At 43.9% G+C, this 22,293-nt stretch overlaps 1 protein-coding gene across 1 annotated transcript in view; it reads left to right on the forward strand.

Moving 5' to 3' along the window:
- Window positions 1–22,293, forward strand: part of PPFIA2 (PTPRF interacting protein alpha 2) — a 270,632-nt gene that overhangs the window by 244,221 nt on the left and 4,118 nt on the right. The window contains exons 21-30 of the mRNA XM_066634342.1: window positions 1,671–1,752; window positions 7,653–7,853; window positions 11,556–11,618; window positions 13,451–13,480; window positions 15,172–15,347; window positions 16,041–16,138; window positions 17,112–17,287; window positions 17,381–17,449; window positions 19,424–19,583; window positions 20,628–20,715. Of these exons, the coding sequence (XP_066490439.1) occupies window positions 1,671–1,752; window positions 7,653–7,853; window positions 11,556–11,618; window positions 13,451–13,480; window positions 15,172–15,347; window positions 16,041–16,138; window positions 17,112–17,287; window positions 17,381–17,449; window positions 19,424–19,583; window positions 20,628–20,686 (1,114 nt within the window). The 3' untranslated portion in view covers window positions 20,687–20,715. The remainder of the gene's footprint in view (window positions 1–1,670; window positions 1,753–7,652; window positions 7,854–11,555; window positions 11,619–13,450; window positions 13,481–15,171; window positions 15,348–16,040; window positions 16,139–17,111; window positions 17,288–17,380; window positions 17,450–19,423; window positions 19,584–20,627; window positions 20,716–22,293) is intronic.

Consider the following 22,293-nt stretch of genomic DNA (forward strand, 5'->3'; position numbering starts at 1 on the left):
TTCAGCACTGGTGCTAGCTCAGCACTGGCATGTTCCGCTGCTCCGCAGTCACCCCAACCGCCAGGCAGCAGAGAGGTAGGTGGGGGCGTGGGGAGAGGCAGGGAGGAGGCGGGGTAGGGGGAGGTGGGGTAGGGTGGGGAGGAGACATGCCGGGGGCAGGAGCAGGACAGGAGAGAAGCGAGACTGAAGGTGCACCTCTCCTCCACATCCAGAACCTCTGCATCGGGCTGTGTGCCCGACACAGAGGCTTTTGATTCTACGGCAGCCAAAGGGCTGTCACAGAATCAAGTAGGCCCATTGCGGGGCTACTTGCCTTACCTGGGTGGGAGCTGCTGGTGGCTGCCCTGTTGTGTGCAGGATGTTGTGGCAGCTGTTTCGGTGCCATGGCGGTCCCAGTGCAATGGGCAGCTCAGAATTCGGCTGTTACAGCCTTACTGAATCTTCTTTGCAGATTCTGGACTATGTCAAACTTTAAGCTGATCTGACAAAGCAGGATGGTGTACCCAAATCTTTTTCCAATGGTGCTGGAAACTTCGCCCATAAGCATTGATACCTCCAACCCTCAGGTAGTGGGAACCAAGTTGGACCAAGGTTGTGGGAGAGGATGTCTGTATGGTGAATGTCATTGTCATCACTTCTTGAACCGGTTGTCAAAATCTAGTTTATGCAACAAATGGTGACTGTGGACTTCACGTCTCATAGTACCCCTTCAGAAAGTCAACTTGGTTACTCCCTACTACTGTTACTACAAATATAGTTTGGGAACAAATGTCTGACTCTATCCTAAATGTTTAGTCTTAACCACAGGAGTGACTTTGACCCTCTTGTACAGCACAAATAGATACTTTATTTTATTAAGCAGTGAGTTGTTCCATCTTGGAGTGATCTTGGAGTGTTCTGCAAGGGAAATGCTGTCTTGCTATCCTGATGATATTTTGAGTAAATGTTGGTATGCAATGGTTCATAACAACACTGAAGTAATTATATATATAATTATAATTATAATATTTTCGAAAATATAGTACTGGTTAAATTTCAAAATGTGGATTTGATGACATGTTAGACCAGTGTTTCTCAAACTGTGGGTCAGGACCCTCCAGGTGGGTCACAAGCCAATTTCAGGTGGGTCCCCATTCATTTCAATATTTTATTTTTAATATATTAGACTTGATACTCCCATGGTATGTGACTGCATTTGTGGAAAGTTACAGACCTGTACTTTTAACAAGCTACTCGTATGTATATTCTTTTAACAATGACAGTAAATGGGACTTACTCCTGGGTAAGTGTGGGTAGGCTTGCAGCCTAGAACTGTAAAAAATGTTCCTGCTTGATGATGTCACTTATGGTCATGACATCCCTTCCAGTGGGTCCTGACAGATTCTCATTCTTAAAAGTGGATCCCGGTGCTAAAAGTGAGAACCACTGTGTTAGACATTGCAGATGAATGGCAGGATAAAAAATGAATATGTGTAGAAGAATGTAGGCCTATGTAGAAGAATATTCTTAAAAAGAAAAGAACAGTTTTTCTTAGATCTGTACAGTTCAACAGATTTGCACAGACAAATGAATACAATATCACCCTTGCGGTTTGATATGCTATAACATAGTTGTAGCTATGATGTTTTTAGGTACCACCATATTCTTAATGGCTTTTGCTACACTTTTAGGCATGAACTGCTCGAGGAAGCTCGGAGGAAGGGGTTGCCTTTTGCACAGTGGGATGGGCCTACGGTGGTTGCGTGGCTAGAGGTAAGCTGTAGGAAAATATTCTGAAAATGTAGGTATACCTGATTGTACGTTAAAATTCATTGAAGGTCAAGGCAATGTTTAATGTTCATAATAGGGAAATAAAAGAATATTCCAAATGTGCTTTCTAGCACAAAGTGGCAAATTCTTTTGCTTTACCCCCACTTACTTATTTATTTACTTACTTAATGCATTCATACCCCACCTTTCCCCCCACATTGTGGACACCCAGGACAACTAACAAAATGTATAAACCGCCCAGTCCGATGTGGCTATGCAAAGAGGCCAAAGAGGCCTTCTTGGGATAAGGGAACATTTTACTTACTGTCATTGGTAGACGTCCTCCAGCCACAGGTCGCTCACTGCTTGTGAGGATGGCCAGGCCACACTGAGTAGCATGTTGCGGTTTATAACTGTTCTGGCAGCATAAGGTCCTTTTAGGATTGGACCAAAAACAATATAAAACAAACATTAGAACAGTAAACAATAAAACCATCACAAGCAGCAATATAGTAAGCAGCAGATACGAATGGAACAGCAATAAAATAGCAAAAGGCAGCAATAAGCAGAAAAACAATATAAGGCATTGAAAGAAGCAGTGAAAGGCTTTGTAGTAAATGATAACAAAAGTGGCAGTAGATGCAGAATAAAAGATAGCAAAACTTCTCTCAAGACATACTCATTTTAAATTATCGTTTTAAAAAAATCATTAGATGCGAACTGAATGATGATCTCTTCAAGATGCTCCGATAGAGCATCTTTTAGCCTGCTGTGTGTGTCCTTCAGTTTATTTACGCCAAACTGCGGGTTAGACACGTATGTCAGCCTACGTAACTCCTTTATTGTATCCTGTCTTCACATGTGTACTGGAGTCAGGGTGACCAGATACCATAGAGGACAGAGTTCCTACACAATGTGCAGCATGACACCCCAGCCAGGGAAGCTCTACTGTTGCCCCCTTAAGGGGCGGGTTGACAGCGATGGCAGCAACGTGATTGGGACGATCGTGCTGCTGCCAGGGAGGGAAGGGTTTTTAAAACTTACCTGGGGATCGCTAGGGCTTTCCAGACGGTCCAGGGAGTCTGCGACCCCTTCTGCAGCTGCCCTGGCAGCTCCAGGCTGCTGTGAAAAGGGGGGAAAAAACCACTTCCAGGTTTGTGACAAAACTTTTTACAGCAGTTTGGAGCTGCTAGGAGGATTGCAAAAGGGATTGCAGGCTGCCTGGACCCTCCCGAGAGCCATAGCGATCCCCAGGTAAGTTTTAAAAACCCTTCCCTCCCAATCATTCCGATCATGTTGTTGTCTCTTCCCTTCCCTGCAAATACTTACCAGTTTGTTCCCAAACTCTCCCATATACGTAGGAGGACAGAGTTTCTATATCTTTGACCATTGTACAGAAGAGGGAATTTTGACTTGTGCAGCTCAACATGGAAGGGTTTAAAAAGCTACACCTGCCCCAATTCCCTCTTCTATAAATGGTGAAAGGTATAGACCAGTGTTTCTCAAACTATGGGTAGGGACCCTCTAGGTGGGTCACGAGCCAATTTCAGGTGGGTCCCCACTCATTTCAATATTTTATTTTTAATATATTAGACTTGGTGCTACCATGGTATGTGACTGCATTTGGGGAAATGTTACAGACCTGTACTTTTAACAAGCTACTATGTATATTCTTTTAACAATGATAGTCAATGGGACTTACTCCTGGGTAAGTGTGGGTAGGATAGTAGCTTAGGGTTGTTAAAAATTTTCTTGCTTGATGATGTCACTTCCAGTCATGACATCACTTCTGGTGGGTCCTAACAGATTCTCATTCTAAAAAGTGGGTCCCAGTGCTAAATGTGTGAGAACCACTGGTATAGACACTCTGTCCTCCATTGTATCTAGTCACCCTGACTGGAGTGTGTGTGTGTAATTTCTGGTAAAATGCATACAACTACCATGCCACAAAAAAAGGGGGGGCAGCTGCTGGCTTTTCTTCTTCTTTATATATGATATTAGAAACCAGGAAAAGGCCTATCAGTATGATGGATCATGAGAATAATCGAGTTTACCTCCTGATGGTCCTTTTTCCTTGTTTTTCTCCTTCTTATCTGTTTTCAGTGCTAGTCCCACTTGCCCTGAATGATGGCCTGGTCTTTTATGATGTCACAGTGGACGTGTATGGGCAGCAGAGTCATAGCCCCTTTTAGCTGCCACTATATCAGCAACTCTAATGTCACAAACGGCCTGTCCACCCTTGGGCCTAGCCAGCCTGTTGTTCAAGGGGGTCACTGCTGACCTTCAGAACTCTGAAGACCATAAGTATGGTGTGCAAAATTAACTTCCTCATCTATCACTAAATGAAATGGTGGCAATTGAGGTGTTAGATCTGGTCATCATATGTCAGTGGTTTCCAACCTGGAGGTCACAACCCCTCAAGTCAGGGATGCATGGTTTTAGTTGGAACACTACCCCCTTAAGGAGCATAGTGACCTGACAGGGGACCCGTAGGTAGCATTAGTGTGTGCTTCCAGGTTGCGCCACTACCGAATATGGGTAAGCATAAACGGTGGGGTGTACTTACTGTGTGCAGCAGTGAAACCCTGAAGCATGTGCAAATGCTTTCTACAGGTCCACTGTTGGCCTAGGATTTGCCTAGGATTCTAGTACCATCAACAGACAAAATTTGTCTTCCAAGCTAATCAAAACCTGATCTTTAGAAGATTTGCTGGAAGATTTGCCTAGTGGAGTGGCTACCCTCCTTAAGGGGGTAGTTCCCCTACAAAGGTTGGGAACCACTGCCATATATGATTATTTTTTGATGTAGACAATTGTATTTGAACCACTTTTAAAAATAATTTTTCAGCATGACTTCGATTGAAAAAAATATAAATGAAAATAATCAAGCAAGAACTAAAAATGCATTAAAGGCCAGGCAAATGTAGCAAAAAACCACAGAGTCAATCATAAAATGCCTCATAAGAACATAAGAACAGCCCCACTGGATCAGGCCATAGGCCCATCTAGTCCAGCTTCCTGTATCTCACAGCGGTCCACCAAATGCCCCAGGGAGCACACCAGATAACTAGAGACCTCATCCTGGTGCCCTCCCTTGCATCTGGCCTTCTGACATAGCCCATTTCTAAAATCAGGAGGTTGTGCATACACATCATAGCTTGTACCCTGTAATGGATTTTTCCTCCAGAAACTTGTCCAATCCCCTTTTAAAGGCGTCCAGGCCAGATGCCGTCACCACATCCTCCGCCTCGTGGAATAAAAGTGCTTTCGTTCATCAACCCAAAAACAGGAAAGGAGGGAGCTTGTTGGATCTTCCCTGGGAGAGGATTCTACAACTTGGAAGCTGATGAACTCAGGTGTATGCTTGTAGTGTAGACAAATGGTTCAGGTGAATAAAAATTAGATATGGTCTTTAGGATTCTAGTACCATCAACAGACAAAATTTGTCTTCCAAGCTAATCAAAACCTGATCTTTAGAAGATTTGCTGGTAAACCACTATGCTGTATCCTTTTTTTACAATTCAGGCTTATTAAGTGTTGCTTTCTGAATTGACTTCCAGAAGGATAACCATGTTAGTTGCAGCACAACAACAAAGAATCTTGTAGCACCGTGAAGATTAACAAATTTATTTCAGCATAAGCTTTCATGGACGACAGTCTGCCGTATTAGATGCTGCTTCTGAAATTGTCTGTAATAGCGGAACTCTGAGCACACAGGTGCCAGCAGTAAAGAATCATGTGTTCTAGTGTATAAAAATAACTGTACTACCCTGAGCACAAAGGCTATAAACTGGGTTCTTTTATATGCAGGCACTTCAGAGGAAAGGTGATTTGGGGCTGACTTATGTATAAGAGCTTCTTTGTACTAATACCTTAAAATAAGATGCTGAGCTTCAAAATAACTCAGCCCAAAATCTGCAGGATTACTGCTCCTGAAGTGAGATTCCTGCACTTGTTCTTCAAAGCCAGAAGCATCAGAGGACATTTGATGGAGCTGAAATCTCCAACAAACTTTACTCAAACAGATATTCTTCCATTTGATGTGCAAGTTGAGAAAAAGAGAAATATGAGTCTTTAAGTTTTAAGGAGAAAGGGCAGCTTAAATCCTATGGTGCACACCAAGTTGGCATATTTGGGTAAAAGTTGCACAAAGTATAAAAATTATAAGCAAAAGTGGAAGTACTCATTGTGTTTTAAAGTGGCAACTTGATTCTATTTACTTTCTGAAAGTGTGCTACCATGAAAAGTCTAAATTACTTGTCACATGAACATACTTGGGCTTGGCTGAAAGCTGCAAACTAAATGGATATAAGGCAGAAATGTTTATAACTAAAAGGAAAACATAGCTTTGTCATAAACCAGTTGAATATTATGTTAATTTTGCTCTAGAGCAGGGGTGTCCAACGTTTTGGGCAGGAGGGCCACATCATCTCTGACACTGTGTCGGGGGACCGGGGAAAAAAATTAATTTACATTTAAAATTTGAGTAAATTTACATAAGTTTATATAAATGAATATATTAAAGATGAACTTATATGAATGAATAAAGTTCTTGCAATAGCTCAAGGCCTATAAAAGGCCTTGTACAAAGCAAGGCTGACCTTTCCTTTGCTGCCTCTGCTGCATCACAGACGTTAAACAGCAAGCTGTGGCAGGAGCCCTCATCCCACAGCTCACACAAGAGGTCAAACAGTTGCCCTCATGCTAAGAGCAGCTGCATCGGGCCAGTGAGGGCTCCAACAAATCTCCCAAGGGCCAGAGGCTCATTGGAGACTGGGGACTCCCTGAGGGCCACATTGAGAGTCCTCGAGTGCCGCAAGTGGCCCCAGGGCCAGGGTTTGGGCACCCCTGCTCTAGAGTTATAACCAAGTGAGACACTTTCGCAATAGCCACATTAAATATTCATAAATTGATTGGCCACAAAGGATGACCAGTTCAAGTACAAGGTATTTGGAGTATCTAGAGACAGAAATGGAATGGGTAGTTCTAAAGGGTCAATTTACAAATGGCAAATAACACCATACAGCTGGGGCTGGCCCATCCATGTAGCAATTAGAAGGCGCTGCATTGATCAGCAGATTCTGATGGGTCCTTTCACCCCAAGTCTGCTGCCGCCGCCTCCCTCAGTCAGCATCAAAAGGAACTTTAGCCTTAAGTGTTTCCCTAAAGGCCTCCATAAGTGTATGTCTTTCACACCAGTTCACTATTGCGCAGATTCCCTTTCTGTGCTAAACTTGGTTTGAAAAACAGTTTTTGTTCCTCTTGCTAACAGTGACATCATCGCGTAGCCAAATTTGATTGGCTGCATGATGATGTCACTGTTACTGGGATGAAAAGCTACTTTGAACCAAAAAGAAAATACAGGTACAACCTCGGTATCTATGGATCTGGCATCTCAGGATTTAACTCACCGTGGTTACCAGGGTCGCCTTTTAAATGCCTTTAAAATGGAAAAAAGTGCCAAAATTGCATTTCTTGCCTTCTTGCAGCCAAACCATGCAGTGTCCATTCCTCTCAGGGATAAAAATAGCTCAAAAGATGTACTTCTGGGTCACTTAGCTTCGGTATATATCCCATTCAGCTGCTAGAGGTGCTGAATGTAATAGGGTTGTAGTGTTAAAGCTGTGGCCAGTCAGGCCTGTGAAGAGGTTCCCAATGAACCACTGCAACCCAAGTGCCAGGTACAGGGGGACAATGTGATCTCTCTGCATGTGTAAGAGCATCCCTTCTTTCTGCAGCCCCCACAAACCAAAAAAATCAACTCGCGGATCATCAGGGTGCATTTCACAAGGAGAAAAATGCTAAACACGCACCTCATTTCAGCTCAGCCTTTACACAGGCTAAACTTCAGCAAGTCAATCTGTTCCTATGGTTTTTAACTGAGCCTTTCCCCCTCTCTACAGTTGTGGCTGGGAATGCCCGCTTGGTACGTGGCAGCCTGCCGTGCAAATGTGAAGAGTGGCGCCATTATGTCTGCCTTGTCCGATACCGAAATTCAGAGAGAAATTGGAATCAGCAACCCCCTCCATCGCCTAAAGCTGCGCCTGGCAATCCAGGAGATGGTATCACTCACGAGCCCATCAGCCCCTCCGACATCTAGAACGGTGAGTCGTAAGAACCTTATCCGTAAGAATTTTAGAAGAGCTCTGCTTGTTCAGAGTTCCGGTTTAGTCCAACATCCTGCTTCTCCCAATGGCTAACCAGATACATCTGGCAAGCCTACAAGCACAGTCCTCATGCACTTGATTGTCAGGGGCCTCTTCCATCTGCCACTGTGCTTTATAGCCATGGGCCTGTCCTCCATGAAATTTGTCTCAATCCATTGTGATGCAGAGAAGCTGTAGCTGCACACGTTTGGTCAAAAAGACTCCACTTTGAGGCCGAAGCCTCATGTCTAACAGCCCCATGCTTGCTCACTCACTCCTCTCATGTACATTAAGTATCTGATACTTGGGCAAGCACTTTCCTAAATTCTGCACTTTGCTGTCCTGTGGCTAAGATACTGTCAGTGCTCCTGCGTCTGTCTTCTCATCAGGTCAGGTGAATGATCGGACGCTCTTCACGCCTCTTTTAAAACCATGTAAGACAGTGGCCATCACCTCCTGTGACAGTGAATTCCATGAATGAATTATGCACAGTGAAGAAGCACCCTGTTGTGGAAGTCCCTATCCACTTTCTCCACCCTATACATTATTTTAGAAATGTCTGTCGTGCCCCATTTGGGCAACACGTTTCTAAACTAAAAGCGCTTTAGCATTTCCTTGTGGAGAAGGGGTTCCAACCCCACTAATCATTTTGCTTACATACGCTTGTGTGTGCTGGTACTTAGGGAGATGCCATTTAGTTGCCCATTTACCCAGTGTGGATTTTTGTGGCGCTCCTTGCGGGGCCACTTGGATTTTCACTATCTTGAATAATATGTTGTCATCTTAGAACTTGGCTGCTTCACCAGATTGATTTGTAAAGTAGCCAAGTTCTAAGATGACAACATATTACTCAGATTGAACTCCCCATTGTTGATGGACAAGTTAAATGTCTCTCAGTCTTAGGAACTGCTCTTTTCTCCTACTGTTTTCTTCCTGTTAACAAGTTACTATATGTTAAACAACCCATCTTCTTGTCCAGTGACTGATAACTTTGCTCAGGAGCCTTTGGTGAGGTTGAAAACATTTTGGAAGTCCAAGTGCATAATAGTTTTCCAGTCAACCCTACCTACATGCTTGTTAACTTTCTCAAAGAACTTCTCCCTTTCTCCATTCTAGGATGGAGTAACTCCATGAGAAACTACCACTGTTCGTATTTCCTTGTCAAATCCTAGCTATCAAATGACCTCATTTTCCTTTTTGTATGCTTTTCCTTAGGAGTTAAGTTTCTTAGAGACCAGTCCTGTCCTTCCTCCCCCCTCCATGCAGTTGTGCCACAAAAACAAGTGTGCTATGTCCAGCAGGGGATGGCAAATCAGAAGGCTTCAGAGGGGAAAAGGGAATACCTCCCCTTATAAGAACATAAGAACAGCCCCACTGGAGCAGGCCATAGGCCCATCTAGTCCAGCTTCCTGTGTCTCACAGCGGCCCACCAAATGCCCCAGGGAGCACACCTGATAACAAGAGACCTGCAAGGCTTCCTGGGAATTGTAGTTTAAGAACATAAGAACAGCCCCACTGGATCAGGCCATAGGCCCATCTAGTCCAGCTTCCTGTATCTCACAGCGGCCCACCAAATGCCCCAGGGAGCACACCTGATAACAAGAGACCTGCAAGGCTTCCTGGGAATTGTAGTTTAAGAACATAAGAACAGCCCCACTGGATCAGGCCATAGGCCCATCTAGTCCAGCTTCCTGTATCTCACAGCGGCCCACCAAATGCCCCAGGGAGCACATCAGATAACAAGAGACCTGCAAGGCCTCCTGGGAATTGTAGTTAAGAACATAAGAACAGCCCCACTGGGTCAGGCCATAGGCCCATCTAGTCCAGCTTCCTGTATCTCACAGCGGCCCACCAAATGCCCCAGGGAGCGCACCAGATAACAGGAGACCTGCAAGGCCTCCTGGGAATTGTAGTTAAGAACATAAGAACAGCCCCACTGGGTCAGACCACAGGCCCATCTAGTCCAGCTTCCTGTATCTCACAGCAGCCCACCAAATGCCCCAGGGAGCACACCAGATAACAAGAGACCTGCAAGGCTTTCTGGGAATTGTAGTTAAGAACATAAGAACAGCCCCACTGGATCAGGCCATAGGCCCATCTAGTCCAGCTTCCTGTATCTCACAGCGGCCCACCAAATGCCCCTGGGAGCACACCAGATAACAAGAGACCTCATCCTGGTGCCCTCCCTTGCATCTGGCATTCTGACATAGCCCATTTGTAAGCCTCTCACTCTGCAATGGATCTCCTTGGACCTGTCCCAACTCTGTAGCTGGCGCAAGTCAAGGAAAAGAAAGGGGCAGGAAGACTCGAAAAAGAGGGGATAGGATCCGGTGTGTGCCATTGCCACCAGATACATCACCTCCCTGTCACCCACCACTGCCTTACCTGCTCGAGCAGCCACCATGGGAATTGGTGATGGATGTGCCGCACTGCCTCTACCTGTGGCAGTGCTCCCAAAATGGCTGCCAATGGAACTCTGCGCGCTCCATCAGCAGCCATTTTACAACAGTAGAAGGATCTTTCGCTGTTGTAAATCCCCCCTAATCCTATCCTATGACTGCTGTAGCATAAATCTGCTGACTTCAACATTCTTCTGCTTTCCTTTCCATGAATTTTTCCCAGAAACAAAAATAGGATATGAAGGTTTAGGGCACCATCCTAACCAGGTCTACTCAGAAGTAAGTCCTATTTTGTTCAATGGGGCTTACTCCTCCCCTGAAACATCATGAAGCCAGAGCACAGATCTAAATCAGCATTTTTGTCCTCCTGTACATCTCAGCCTTTTTAACTTGCTGTCAGATAGAGCTGTCACTGATCTGTTAGGAGCAGAGGTAAGAAAGGCAAGGTCGTGAATAGGTACAGTGCTTTCTGCATATCTCCTACCACTGCCCTAGTGGACTCTGGCAGCTGCATCAGGGCCAGGAGCGGTGGAGCCAAATATGAGTTTCTGCATGGGCCCCCCCCCCCCACTCGCCCAGCAGCAACTGCAGCCGCGGTGAGCCAGGCAGAACATGAGTGCAAAGCATGGCACCCGGAAATATTTGGAGGTGACATAACATTACCGCCAACTACTTCTTTGAGGCCCATTTCAGGGCGAACGGTTCCAGGGGAGGGCAAGCAAGCCCACACTCGACTGCTCTCTCAGGCTGCCAGATGCTGGCTACAGCACTGGGAGATCCACCCGCTGCTGCCCCAGTGTGAGGGTCCCCAGAGAACAGGTCTCAGTGCCATGACATAGGCCACATTGCCCTAAGGCTGGCCCTGAGCTACATCAGCTACAGATCAGTCCAGACTGTAATGTCCTGCATGTCTCAACCATGTGACTCAGAGACACTGAAATTAGAGCTATCGGTACACACTCTAAGAAAGAAGAGGTAGTAAAATGTACTTTGAAATTGTATAGTGTCTGCTGTTTCTTCACACTTATTCAGTGGAATTCAGAGACTCGCCTCTGTGTCAGAATAACCCACATCTCATCTTTTCAAGTGGAAGAAGATGAAAAGCAGCTGTCTAAAGCTGCCTCTAGCTGCAGCTCAACGGAGGCAAGGAAATGGTTGTGCTCATTGTGATGCTATTAACTTACAGTGTTGCTGCCTTTCTTCTTTAATACTGCTTACCTAATGCGGATCCTACCTGCTGTCCTGTGGGCATTGTCAATAGCCCTCGGGCAATGTTTGGGTGACCCACGAAGAGATGGAAAATCTCACAGCTCCAGCCAAAACGGTTAGTCTTTTCCTTTAAATAACAGCTGTCATGTTGTATTTCAATGTCAGAATGCAAAATTTACAGTACCGCTAAATGTGGACAGACAAAATGACACCTGTAGTGCTGTTCTCTATGCTATTCTTCTTTGTAAGTTAACCTAACTTTCATATAATACAGGGCTTTCCAAACCCTGGCCCGCGGGCCAGATCTGGGGTTTGGGGAAAGCCCTGTGCTCTATGAACAGAGTTTACCATAAGAACATAAGAACAGCCCCACTGGATCAGGCCATAGGCCCATCTAGTCCAGCTGCCTGTATCTCACAGCGGCCCACCAAATGCCCCAGGGAGCATACCAGATAACAAGAGACCTGCAAGGCTTCCTGGGAATTGTAGTTAAGAACATAAGAACAGCCCCACTGGATCAGGCCATAGGCCCATCTAGTCCAGCTTCCTGTATCTCACAGCGGCCCACCAAATGCCCCAGGAGCACACCAGATAACAAGAGACCTGCATGCTGGTGCCCTCCCTTGCATCTGACATAGTCCATTTCTAAAATCAGGAGGTTGCACATACGATCATACCGTTCCAGCTTCTCACGGCATGTATTCCCGGTAGATCTGAGCATAGGGACACTGGGCAGTCATGTCTGCCCAGACGTCCTGTTGCACATCCTTCTAGGATGCCAGGAAAAATACCCAACTGCCCAGAGCATCCTTGTGCCCAGATCTACTGGGAATACACACAGAGCAGAGGCAGAAAGGTAAGCTCCAGACTGACTGGGGACTGATTTTTTGGCGGACAGCAGTTTGGCGACCGCTGATATAGTACGTGGAGTACTCAATAAAACAGTGGTGTCAGTTTGAAGTCAGATAAATAAATTGTTTATGAATGACTTAGCAAATTTGTGCCAAAATAAGAAAAAAAATATGATAAAATGGAGAACTAGATCTCACTCAGGAAACCGAATGACTTATCAGTTGTACTTATATTTTTGTATTGTTGCTATATTTTAATCACCTAATTGAGTTTGTTTTCTTAGCACAGCCATCATTTAGATCATCCACAGGTTAAGTGTCCACAGATTTGACCAACCACGGGTTCCAAACCCACAGTTGGAGGACCCACATTGGATCTCTTATGAGTCACAAGGAGGCTGTGTGTGGCCTCCCCACTACTCAGAATGCCTGCCAGAGCAGTTTAGCAGGAACTTCTGGTTTTCACGAAAATCAGAAGTGCCTGCCAAATTGCTCCGGGAGGTGTAATGTGGGTCGGACAGCAGATTTGCTTATGTGCAATTGTCTACATCCACAGGGGTTCCGTTTCTTGGAACCTCTGCAGATGCTGAGGTCCAACCTGTATTCTAGACTGGAATGGTATGGGGGTGGATGTTCTTAAAATTGTGAGCCTCAGAGACCAGCTTCTTTTTAGTATACAGTAATTATTAGTTCTTCACATGGTCTGAAACTGGCATTGAACGCTCAGACTCTAGAGGAGGGAACATGACTGCATCCTGTGTTCCAGATAGTCATGAAATTGACAGAATTTTTAAAATCCAAGAAGAAAAATTAGTTCTGAATTCAGGAAGCAAAATACAAAAGAAAATGTTACAATATAAACTCTCTCAGATGCCTTCACTGCTGAGCTGAGCCAACATGAGGTGCACTGGGGGAGAAGACAAAGCTGCTCTCGCCCTTGACTTGACTCTGAAATTTCTCTTACAGTCACATAATTTATTAAAATTGTATCTTTGTTTAAAACTAAAAATTAATATTTAGCATTATGATCACATTTTTTGCTTTCTGATGTGTTTTTTGTGTGTGTTTCTGCTAATGGCTTCCTTCTACGCTACAGAAAGAGAATGAGGAAGGCAGTTGGGCTCAGGTATGAACACTTAACAACACTTTTCAGTATGACTGGTTGTATGTTGATATTTGGGTGACAAAGGGGGAGAAGTAAGGCAAGGAAGCAAGTCAAGACACTCCCCACCTTTCTCTCAGGTAACTTGGCATGATGGCTGTCATTTAGCAGACAGATTTCCTCCCCCCCCCCCCCGAACTTGATGAAAGGATGAAAACATTAACCTGGTCCTGCATTTCTAGTGGCAGTTAATCTATCCCACATATACAGCCACAGTTTCTTACTGAAAAGCAGTATCTCAACATTCTTATTAACAATAATAAATGTATGTGTGGTTTTGATATGAATGCAGGCTTGGGAGAACCTCCAGATTTCCAAGAAAGGGTTGTTTTGGGCACTGTTCTGGACATCTCCTCAGCCCTATTTAACAAAAACTGTCCATAATGTTTTAATTTTCATCCCCAGGGCAAGGAAAAAGCATTTAGTTAAAAAGTAGTAGTAAAATAGTAAAGGGAAGTTGAAACTATTTAACTACTCCAGAGTAGTTACAAAAGTAGTTATTAAAAGGTAGTTAAATGTAGTTAAAACTAATTTTAGGTGGTAGGTTTAAGTAGTTAGTGCTCATTCGTTGATTCATTTCAAGCCCAATTCCTAGCAAGCATTTATTTGAACCCCAAATTCCTAGTTATATCAGATATCATTGTACCCTAGATGATGTCATCAAGAGTACAACATGATCTTATCCTGTACTGGAGTCTGATCCCTTTTCCAATCTCCCCCCCCCCCCCGTGAGCCTTCAAGGCTGCTTCCATCATTCCACCAACATGTCTGTCTCCAAACCCTCCCCCTCTCCCTGGCACCCACTTCCCTATCTTCTAGCTCTGGTAATGGTGATGGAATGGAAGTAACAGTCTCTCCCCACTGCCTGGGACTTAGCACACTACTGCGGCTGCAAGCAAGACACCATGAATGATGGGAACTGTTTTCCCAGTGCTACTGATCAATTAGAGGCCATAAAAGTAGGCTGCCCATTTGTTTCCGGGCTGAATTCAAGGTGCTGGTTATGACCTTTAAAGCCCTAAATGGCTTGGGACCAGCGTATTTGAGAGACCGCCTTCTTCCGTATAATCCGGTCCGTTCTCTAAAGTCATCAGAAGGGGCCCTGTTAGTTGTGCCGTCATTGAGAGCGGTGAAGGGAATGGTGGCCAGAAACAGGGCCTTTTCGGTGGTGGCACCTGCACTATGGAATTCCCTCCCCCTTGAATTGAGAGCAGCTTCCTCATTATTAACGTTCCGGCGGGGCCTGAAGACTTTTCTATTCAGGAAAGCCTTCGAGGCACTATAAGGGCTGTTTTTATAAATTTATAACTTATGTCTTTAACTGTGTGCTTTCAGTCTGCTGCTATGTATTTTATCTTGTTTTAATTGTTTTTAAATGTTTTGTATTTTTAATGTTTATCTGTATTTTTTAACTTGATTGTTAGCCGCCTTGGGTGCCCTTCGGGGAGGAAGGCGGAATACAAATCCAATAAACAAACAAACAAACAAACAAACAAACAAACAAACAAACAAACAAACAAACAAACAAACAAACAAACAAACAAACAAACTACTTGGAGTACTACCTGAATCTACCCAAGAAATGGAAAAATTAAAATAATTGCCTGTGTTCCATCATGGATGGTAGTAACATGTTTGTCTGTTCTTTTCCATAGACCCTGGCTTATGGAGACATGAACCATGAATGGATTGGTAATGAATGGCTTCCCAGTCTGGGATTGCCACAGTATCGAAGTTACTTCATGGAGTGTTTGGTAGATGCAAGGATGTTAGACCACCTGACAAAGAAAGATCTCCGGGTACATTTAAAAATGGTGGATAGCTTTCATCGGTAAGTTCATATAGGTTGGGCATCCTTTATACAAAGTGCTTGGGACCAGAAATGTTTTGAATATCAGATTTTTTTTTCATATTTTGGAATTATTGCATATACATAATGAGAGATCTTGGAGATCGGGCCCAAGTCTATACACAAAATTTATGTTTCATATACCCCTTGTACACGTAGCCTGAAGGTAATTTTATACAGTACTTTTAGTGATTTTGTGCATGAAGCAAGGTTTGTGCGTGACACACAATTTGTGATTTTATCTCTTTAGGCAAAAAAGTAAAAAAAAAAAAAAAAGTCATGCTGGCGCTCAGAAAAGTGCTGTATTTCCGAATTTTCCATATTTTGGAATTCTGGGTAAGGGGTACTTAACACTTACTAAACCCAGAATAGCATAATTGCATAATAAATTATCTTCAAACCCAAATATTGGTATATAAACTAGGGCTCAGAAGCAAGTTCACAGGTGAGATTGGTGGCTGCTGAGGGTAAAAAAGGAAAATAAGTAATTTTTGTCGAAATAGGAATGAAATTTAGCCTGGTGGGGCATCCTTCCCCAGTATGTTTTTTTGTCAGTCGTAAACTACAATAAGTATTCAGTTATCTGTGAAAAATGTTGCAGAGCCTCTCGGTTTCACAACATTATCTTATTTATAATTGCCTTATGACATCTCATTGCTTTGTGTTAAATAACAGAACAAGTTTGCAGTATGGGATCATGTGTTTAAAGAAACTGAACTATGACAGAAAAGAACTAGAAAGGCGAAGAGAAGCGAGTCAACACGAAATTAAAGGTAATTCCCTAAAGAAAGATAATGATATTCATAATGCATGTCTTCTGAAATTTTCAGTTTATTGGCCTCTTAACACCACTGAGGCACTGAAGCGTTGTGATGGGTGAACTCTCTTGGACTCATTCCAAACTGCAGCTACATCATTAGTTACATACATACATAAGACCTTTATTGGCATACAGGTAGACCTTTATTGGCATACAGGTAGACCACAGCTGCGATACAAGGACATCTGCAAGAGGGATCTGAAGGCCTTAGGAGTGGACCTCAACAAGTGGGAAACCCTGGCCTCTGAGCGGCCCGCTTGGAGGCAGGCTGTGCAGCATGGCCTTTCCCAGTTTGAAGAGACACTTTGCCAACAGTCTGAGGCTAAGAGGCAAAGAAGGAAGGCCCATAGCCGGGGAGACAGACCAGGGACAGACTGCACTTGCTCCCGGTGTGGAAGGGATTGTCACTCCCGAATCGGCCTTTTCAGCCACACTAAACGCTGTTCCAGAACCACCATTCAGAGCGCGATACCATAGTCTTTCGAGACTGAAGGTTGCCAACTATATATTGGCATAGAATCATTAGTTAAAGATACATTTTTTAAAAGCAAGTATGGTCTCTAATCCATTTGTTCACACCCAGCAGTAGTCTTTATGGGTGGAAAAATAGTGCATACAGAGTACTGCAAGCTCGTCATAGTAGATTACGTGTGGCACTCTATTCAGCCTTCGCATGCATGTGTGGCTTGTGGCTAAGAAATGTTATGTAGCCATAATGCACTAAAAATTGTCTGCACATTAGAACAAATATTGGCCAACTAATTATGATCCCTCCATTATTTCCCCTAATTGGATTGCTGTTTTGAAGGTTTAATAGATGGGAAGTCTATGTAAATAACTGCAACTGGTTCTGTTCCTAATTTCATATGTTGTTTTGCCTCTGAGAACAAAGTTGACTGGAAATCACTTCTTTCCTGTTTTTGTAGATGTCTTGGTATGGAGTAACGACAGAGTCATTCGCTGGATACAAGCGATTGGATTACGAGAATACGCAAACAGTGTATTAGAAAGCGGTGTGCATGGATCGCTCATAGCCCTGGATGATAACTTTGATTACAGCAGTTTAGCTTTATTATTGCAGATTCCGACACAGAATACACAGGTAAGTAAATAAATTAAGTTACTGGCATTATTAATGCTGATGGCTTTTAAATCATTTTTAATTACTGCAATTGTTTGGCTTGGTTAACCACAGGCACGGCAAATCCTTGAGCGAGAATACAACAATCTATTGGCATTAGGCACAGATAGACGACTTGATGAAGTAAGTAATCTTTCTAAAAACTTGATTATGAATGATAGATAATAAGTATTTGATTTTTGGTGTTTACGTAAGCATCCATGATAAAGAAATAAAGTTGTGTTGTAGCTATAAACACAATCTTTGGCACTATCAAATACCTAAGACAAGGTTTCCAGAACAATTTTATTTAAACCTGTTTATAGGATTGTGTAATTAGCATTGTAAACTTTTCCTTCTAATACGCCCATAATGAGTTGTATACATAATTGATGGTATACCACTCTGAGAATGAAACCATCACTATAGGATTTAATATGTTCCACTGAAGTAGGAAAGTCCAGTACTAGATTAAACTTTTGGTTAATCTTCCAGTAATCTGATTCAGGATAGAATCAATAGATGGCACATGAGGAAGGATGTTCAGTGTTGCCGTTTGTGCAATGCTTTACAACCTTTAGGCTGCAGTCCTATATCTGCTTTCCTGGGAGTAAACCCACTGAACACAATGGGACACAAATAGGAGTGCACTGTCAGTCGGTAGAAGTCGTCATGATATTTAATAAGTGATTATAAACTGCTGAGCTAGATTACAAACAGTAGCTCTGGTTACTGGCACATCTAGCAAGATAATAATACAAAATTGCTGTAGGAAATAAGGCTCTAGGATTACTAGGGATGATCAAAATAATTTTTTACCATTTGTATCTAAGCTGTCACCTTACTTGCTCCCAAGGTCACTAACAGCATGTAATTAAAAACAGGAAAAACAATACAATAGAAGGATAGGATGCAAAAAAACAAAATAGCATCCTATACAACTTGCAGCACAGTCCTAGGCATGTCTGCTTTGAAGTAAGTCCCAGTGCATCCAATGGGGCTTCCTCCTAGGACAGTGTGTTTAAAATTGCCACCTTATGTCTGGGCGGCCAGATATATACCCAAGATTTTACCCTTCATTTAGGCATGCCCTAACACAGTGGTTCTCAGACTGGGGCGTCGTGACACCCTAGCCAGAGAGCCCTAGCCTCTCCCCGCTTAAGGGGCATGGAGGGGGGAAGGCAGTGATGCAATCTGCTGGATCATGCCACTTTGGAGGGGTACAGGGGCTTGCTGCCACTGACCAAAGCCTGCAGCAGCTTCCTGAGGGTGTGGGGAGCCCCCACGCCAACCTCCGTGTGGCTCCCCAGGCTGCAGAGTCAGTTACAAATTGTAATCATGGCCACTTCCAGTTTCGCAAACACAAAACCTAAAGTGGGCACGATTGCAGTTTTGAGGGTCTCCGCAGTGTGAGGAGCCCTGCGGAGGCTGGCGCAGGAGCGCCCTGCACCTCCAGGAGGCTGCTGCAGGCTCTGGTAAGTGGCAGCACGACCCTATGCCCCTCCAAAGTGGCGTGATCCAACAGATCGCGTTGCTACTTACCAAGATCACTATTAATAGTCAGTCTAGGACAATGGTAAAATAATAAACAAAAAAAAAACATTTAACATAACAGGTATCTAAATAAAATGTACTAGTCAATTTCATGTATGGTTTTTCTCTTAAACGGATTACTGTCTCCACTTAGTATGGATAGGTGTACTTAAAGACATGTCATCTAAATCAAAGAAGAGTAATCTAAGACTAATAAGAACTTTATTAGGAGAAAAATAACATCCAGCATCCTTTCACACTTCAGGGCAAGTGACAATTGTATACCCAGTGATGACTTGAGGATTCTTTATTGTCCAGTCTGGTGACCGTTTACTGCAGGCTAGCTACATGGTAACATAGTTAACAAGTACTCACAGAGTACATCTTTTTAGGCTATGTTCAAGAGGGATGATAAGCTATACACTGGCCAGCATAGGACCAGGTAAATGTTTCTATGTTTTTAAGTACCTGCCCCTAGTAAACTTATTTGTATCGAGTGGAAATCAATGACAAAACAGTAGGGGAGGAATGGGCAACTACCAAGACAGCTTTTTAGTAAACACTAAAACATTTCTGTGATGACAGAGTGATGACAAGAATTTCAGACGGGGCTCTTCCTGGAGAAGGCAGTTTCCTCCCCGTGAAGTCCATGGAATCAGCATGATGCCTGGTTCATCAGAAACGCTGCCAGCTGGGTTCAGGTTAACTACAACATCAGGACCGTCACGGAAGATGGCCACTGATGGTATGAGGTTGACACTTATTCACAAACCCAATTTTGTTCTATTTTTGTATTAAATGGGGGCCACTGTGAGACACAGGATGCTGGACTAGATGGGCCTTTGGCCTGATCCAGTGGGGCTCTTCTTATGTTCTTATGTTGTTTGTATGTGTCCATGGTGTGCTTCAATCCATTAGCTTCCACTTCATTAGTGTTTTTCTAGCATTGGTATTTGTGAAGAAATTAAAAAGAAATGCCAGAGTAACTGCAATATTGTTGTCCAACCCCAAGGCACGGGTCTCAGTGATATCCAGAGTCCTGGACTGCTGGGCAAGTGGGGATTGGACAAGTTTCTGGAGGAAAAATCCATTACGGGATACAAGCCATGATGTGTATGCGCAACCTCCTGATTTCAGAAATGGGTTATGTCAGAATGCCAGATGCAAGGGAGGGCACCAGGATGAGGTCTCTTGTTGTCTGGTGTGCTCCCTGGGGCATTTGGTGGGCTGCTGTGAGATTCAGGAAGCTGGACTAAATGGGCCGATGGCCTGATCCAGTGGGGCTGTTCTTATGTAACCTGGCCTTCCTGTGGCTTCCCTGGAAGGTTTGCAGTTCCCTGAACTGTGGCCTCACCTGTGGGCATAGCTGGACTCAGATAGGGAAGGGGGAGGAGGTTCTGGTGCCCAGGCTTTCCAGTGTCCTCCACCGAGGCACACCACAGAGGGTCTCACAAATGCTGAGGCCGGCACCATCTGACTTGGGCTGTGGGTGGTGGAGACCACCAGTGAGAATCCAAGGGCCGTGTCACAGTTGTCATCCACAGCATAAATTAAATAAATATGAAGCATTTTAACAAGTCCAAATTAAATTGCCATGGTGGGCAGGGGGGTGATTCATCTAGCATCAAATAAGCTTAAGGAACTTTGCTTGGCAGAAGATCACAAAGAGCAGGCCACGTGTTGAATCAGAGAAACTGCAGTTAAGGAGAGAAAAGACTTGCCTTTCTGCGGTAGCTCTTAGCAGGGAGGAATTGTCCTCTGATTCACAGATTTGGTTGTTCATTTGTATTTGCTTCAGCCCGGCTGCAGCGGTTAGACAGTTCTACAGTTCGCACATATTCATGCTGACAAGGAAAAAAGTGCTGTGTCGAACTAATGTGAGTATTCAGACGTGAAAGTGGAAAGACTGTTTTTGATGAAAAGGAATATTCACGCAATAGCGATGGTGGGCCTGGGCTTCTCATGAGGACTTATGAAGGTGGTTTTTTGTTTGTTTGTTTCATTTGTTTGGTTTTTTTTATTTATTAAGGGTTTATTGGTTTTTCCATTCATACAGGCAACTCAAACTGACAGATGATATAAACATATGGATCATAACAATCCTGACTAAAATATACCACACCACCTCAAGGAAGTGGAAAAACCTGTGTCTGGATTGTTTAGGCTGTGCTTATATGACTGAGGGCGCGATCCTAACCCCTTATGTCAGTGCTTTCCAGAACTGACATAAGGGCAATGCAGCTCTGAGGTAAGGGAACAAACATTCCCTGACTTTGAGGAGGCCTCCGTGAGTGACACCCAACCGTAGGATGCAGCACACATCCCATTGGTACCGCTATGCGAGTGCTGGAAAGCACTGACATAAGGGGTTAGGATTGTACCCTGAATATTCTTCTGCTTAAAAAAGTTCCCCACACACAGACTAGCTAGTTTGGCTAGCCTGGAGCCCTTTCCTCTGTCATTGTGTTCTCTGTGGAGAGATATATTTTAAAGGAGACTGTTGAGTCATGTGAGCTCCTACTTACAACTTAAAGCGGTCCAGTCCAGACACAGATTTCCCATCTCTGTGATGATGACACTTTAGCAATGAGACAGTTGATGGTATATGTGCCAGATTTTAGCTTTAACGCATTTCTGCCCAGCCCACAGGTGTATACATTTGATCCCTGTTGCACGTATACAATGTTTGGCAGAGAGGCTTAATTAATTCATGTGATTTCTTCTGGATATTACAGATTGTAGTCTCTCAGGACGCTGTTGGTGTTCTACAATCACATTAGCACAGCAGGTCCTGTGAATGTAGTAATCCTCTGTTTCACATCAGTGGCTTTTGTAGGTTGGAGCGTGCATGTAAACATCTGTGCCTTAAATCAGCTTCACCCAGCTTCCAGGATCCACACTCCCTTCTCCTACTTCTGACTGTATCAAAAAGTGCATTCCATCTGAAGAGTGACAATCCCTCCTAATTCCATTGACTTTCTCTCCATACCTAATATTGTGCTCAATATATTGCCAAAATCCTTAGCCCTCTCTTGAAAAACACAAAGTATAATTTTGAAGACATCATGTATCTGTACTTTTATTCATTTTTTTTAAGTGTAACATTGTACAGGAATCACTCCCCTCCTAAGTAAAATGGTTAACAGCAAAGAGCAGCAGCTGAACATAAGAACTCAGCCATTGGTCCTGAGAATTAGAGTGAAAGGAAGCAAGCAGCCTGCCTACAGAGCATTGAGCGTAGATTTGGGCACCTCCACCCCCAGGAGCTTTATAACTGCAAGGAAGATGCCCCTTCAATGGAAAGATGAATAATGAGCTTGAGCTATTCTGCCCATGAATGCCCCCATCGTGAGCTTTCCTGTGACTGTGCTCCAATACAGACCTGATAGGTGAGGCCATGGCAAGTGGTGGCTGCTATGAAGCCTGAGACAGACACAGAAATAGAAAAGAAAGAA

Source organism: Tiliqua scincoides, chromosome 7 (genome assembly GCF_035046505.1).
Source record: "Tiliqua scincoides isolate rTilSci1 chromosome 7, rTilSci1.hap2, whole genome shotgun sequence".
In the NCBI taxonomy this organism is placed as follows: Eukaryota; Metazoa; Chordata; class Lepidosauria; order Squamata; family Scincidae; genus Tiliqua; species Tiliqua scincoides.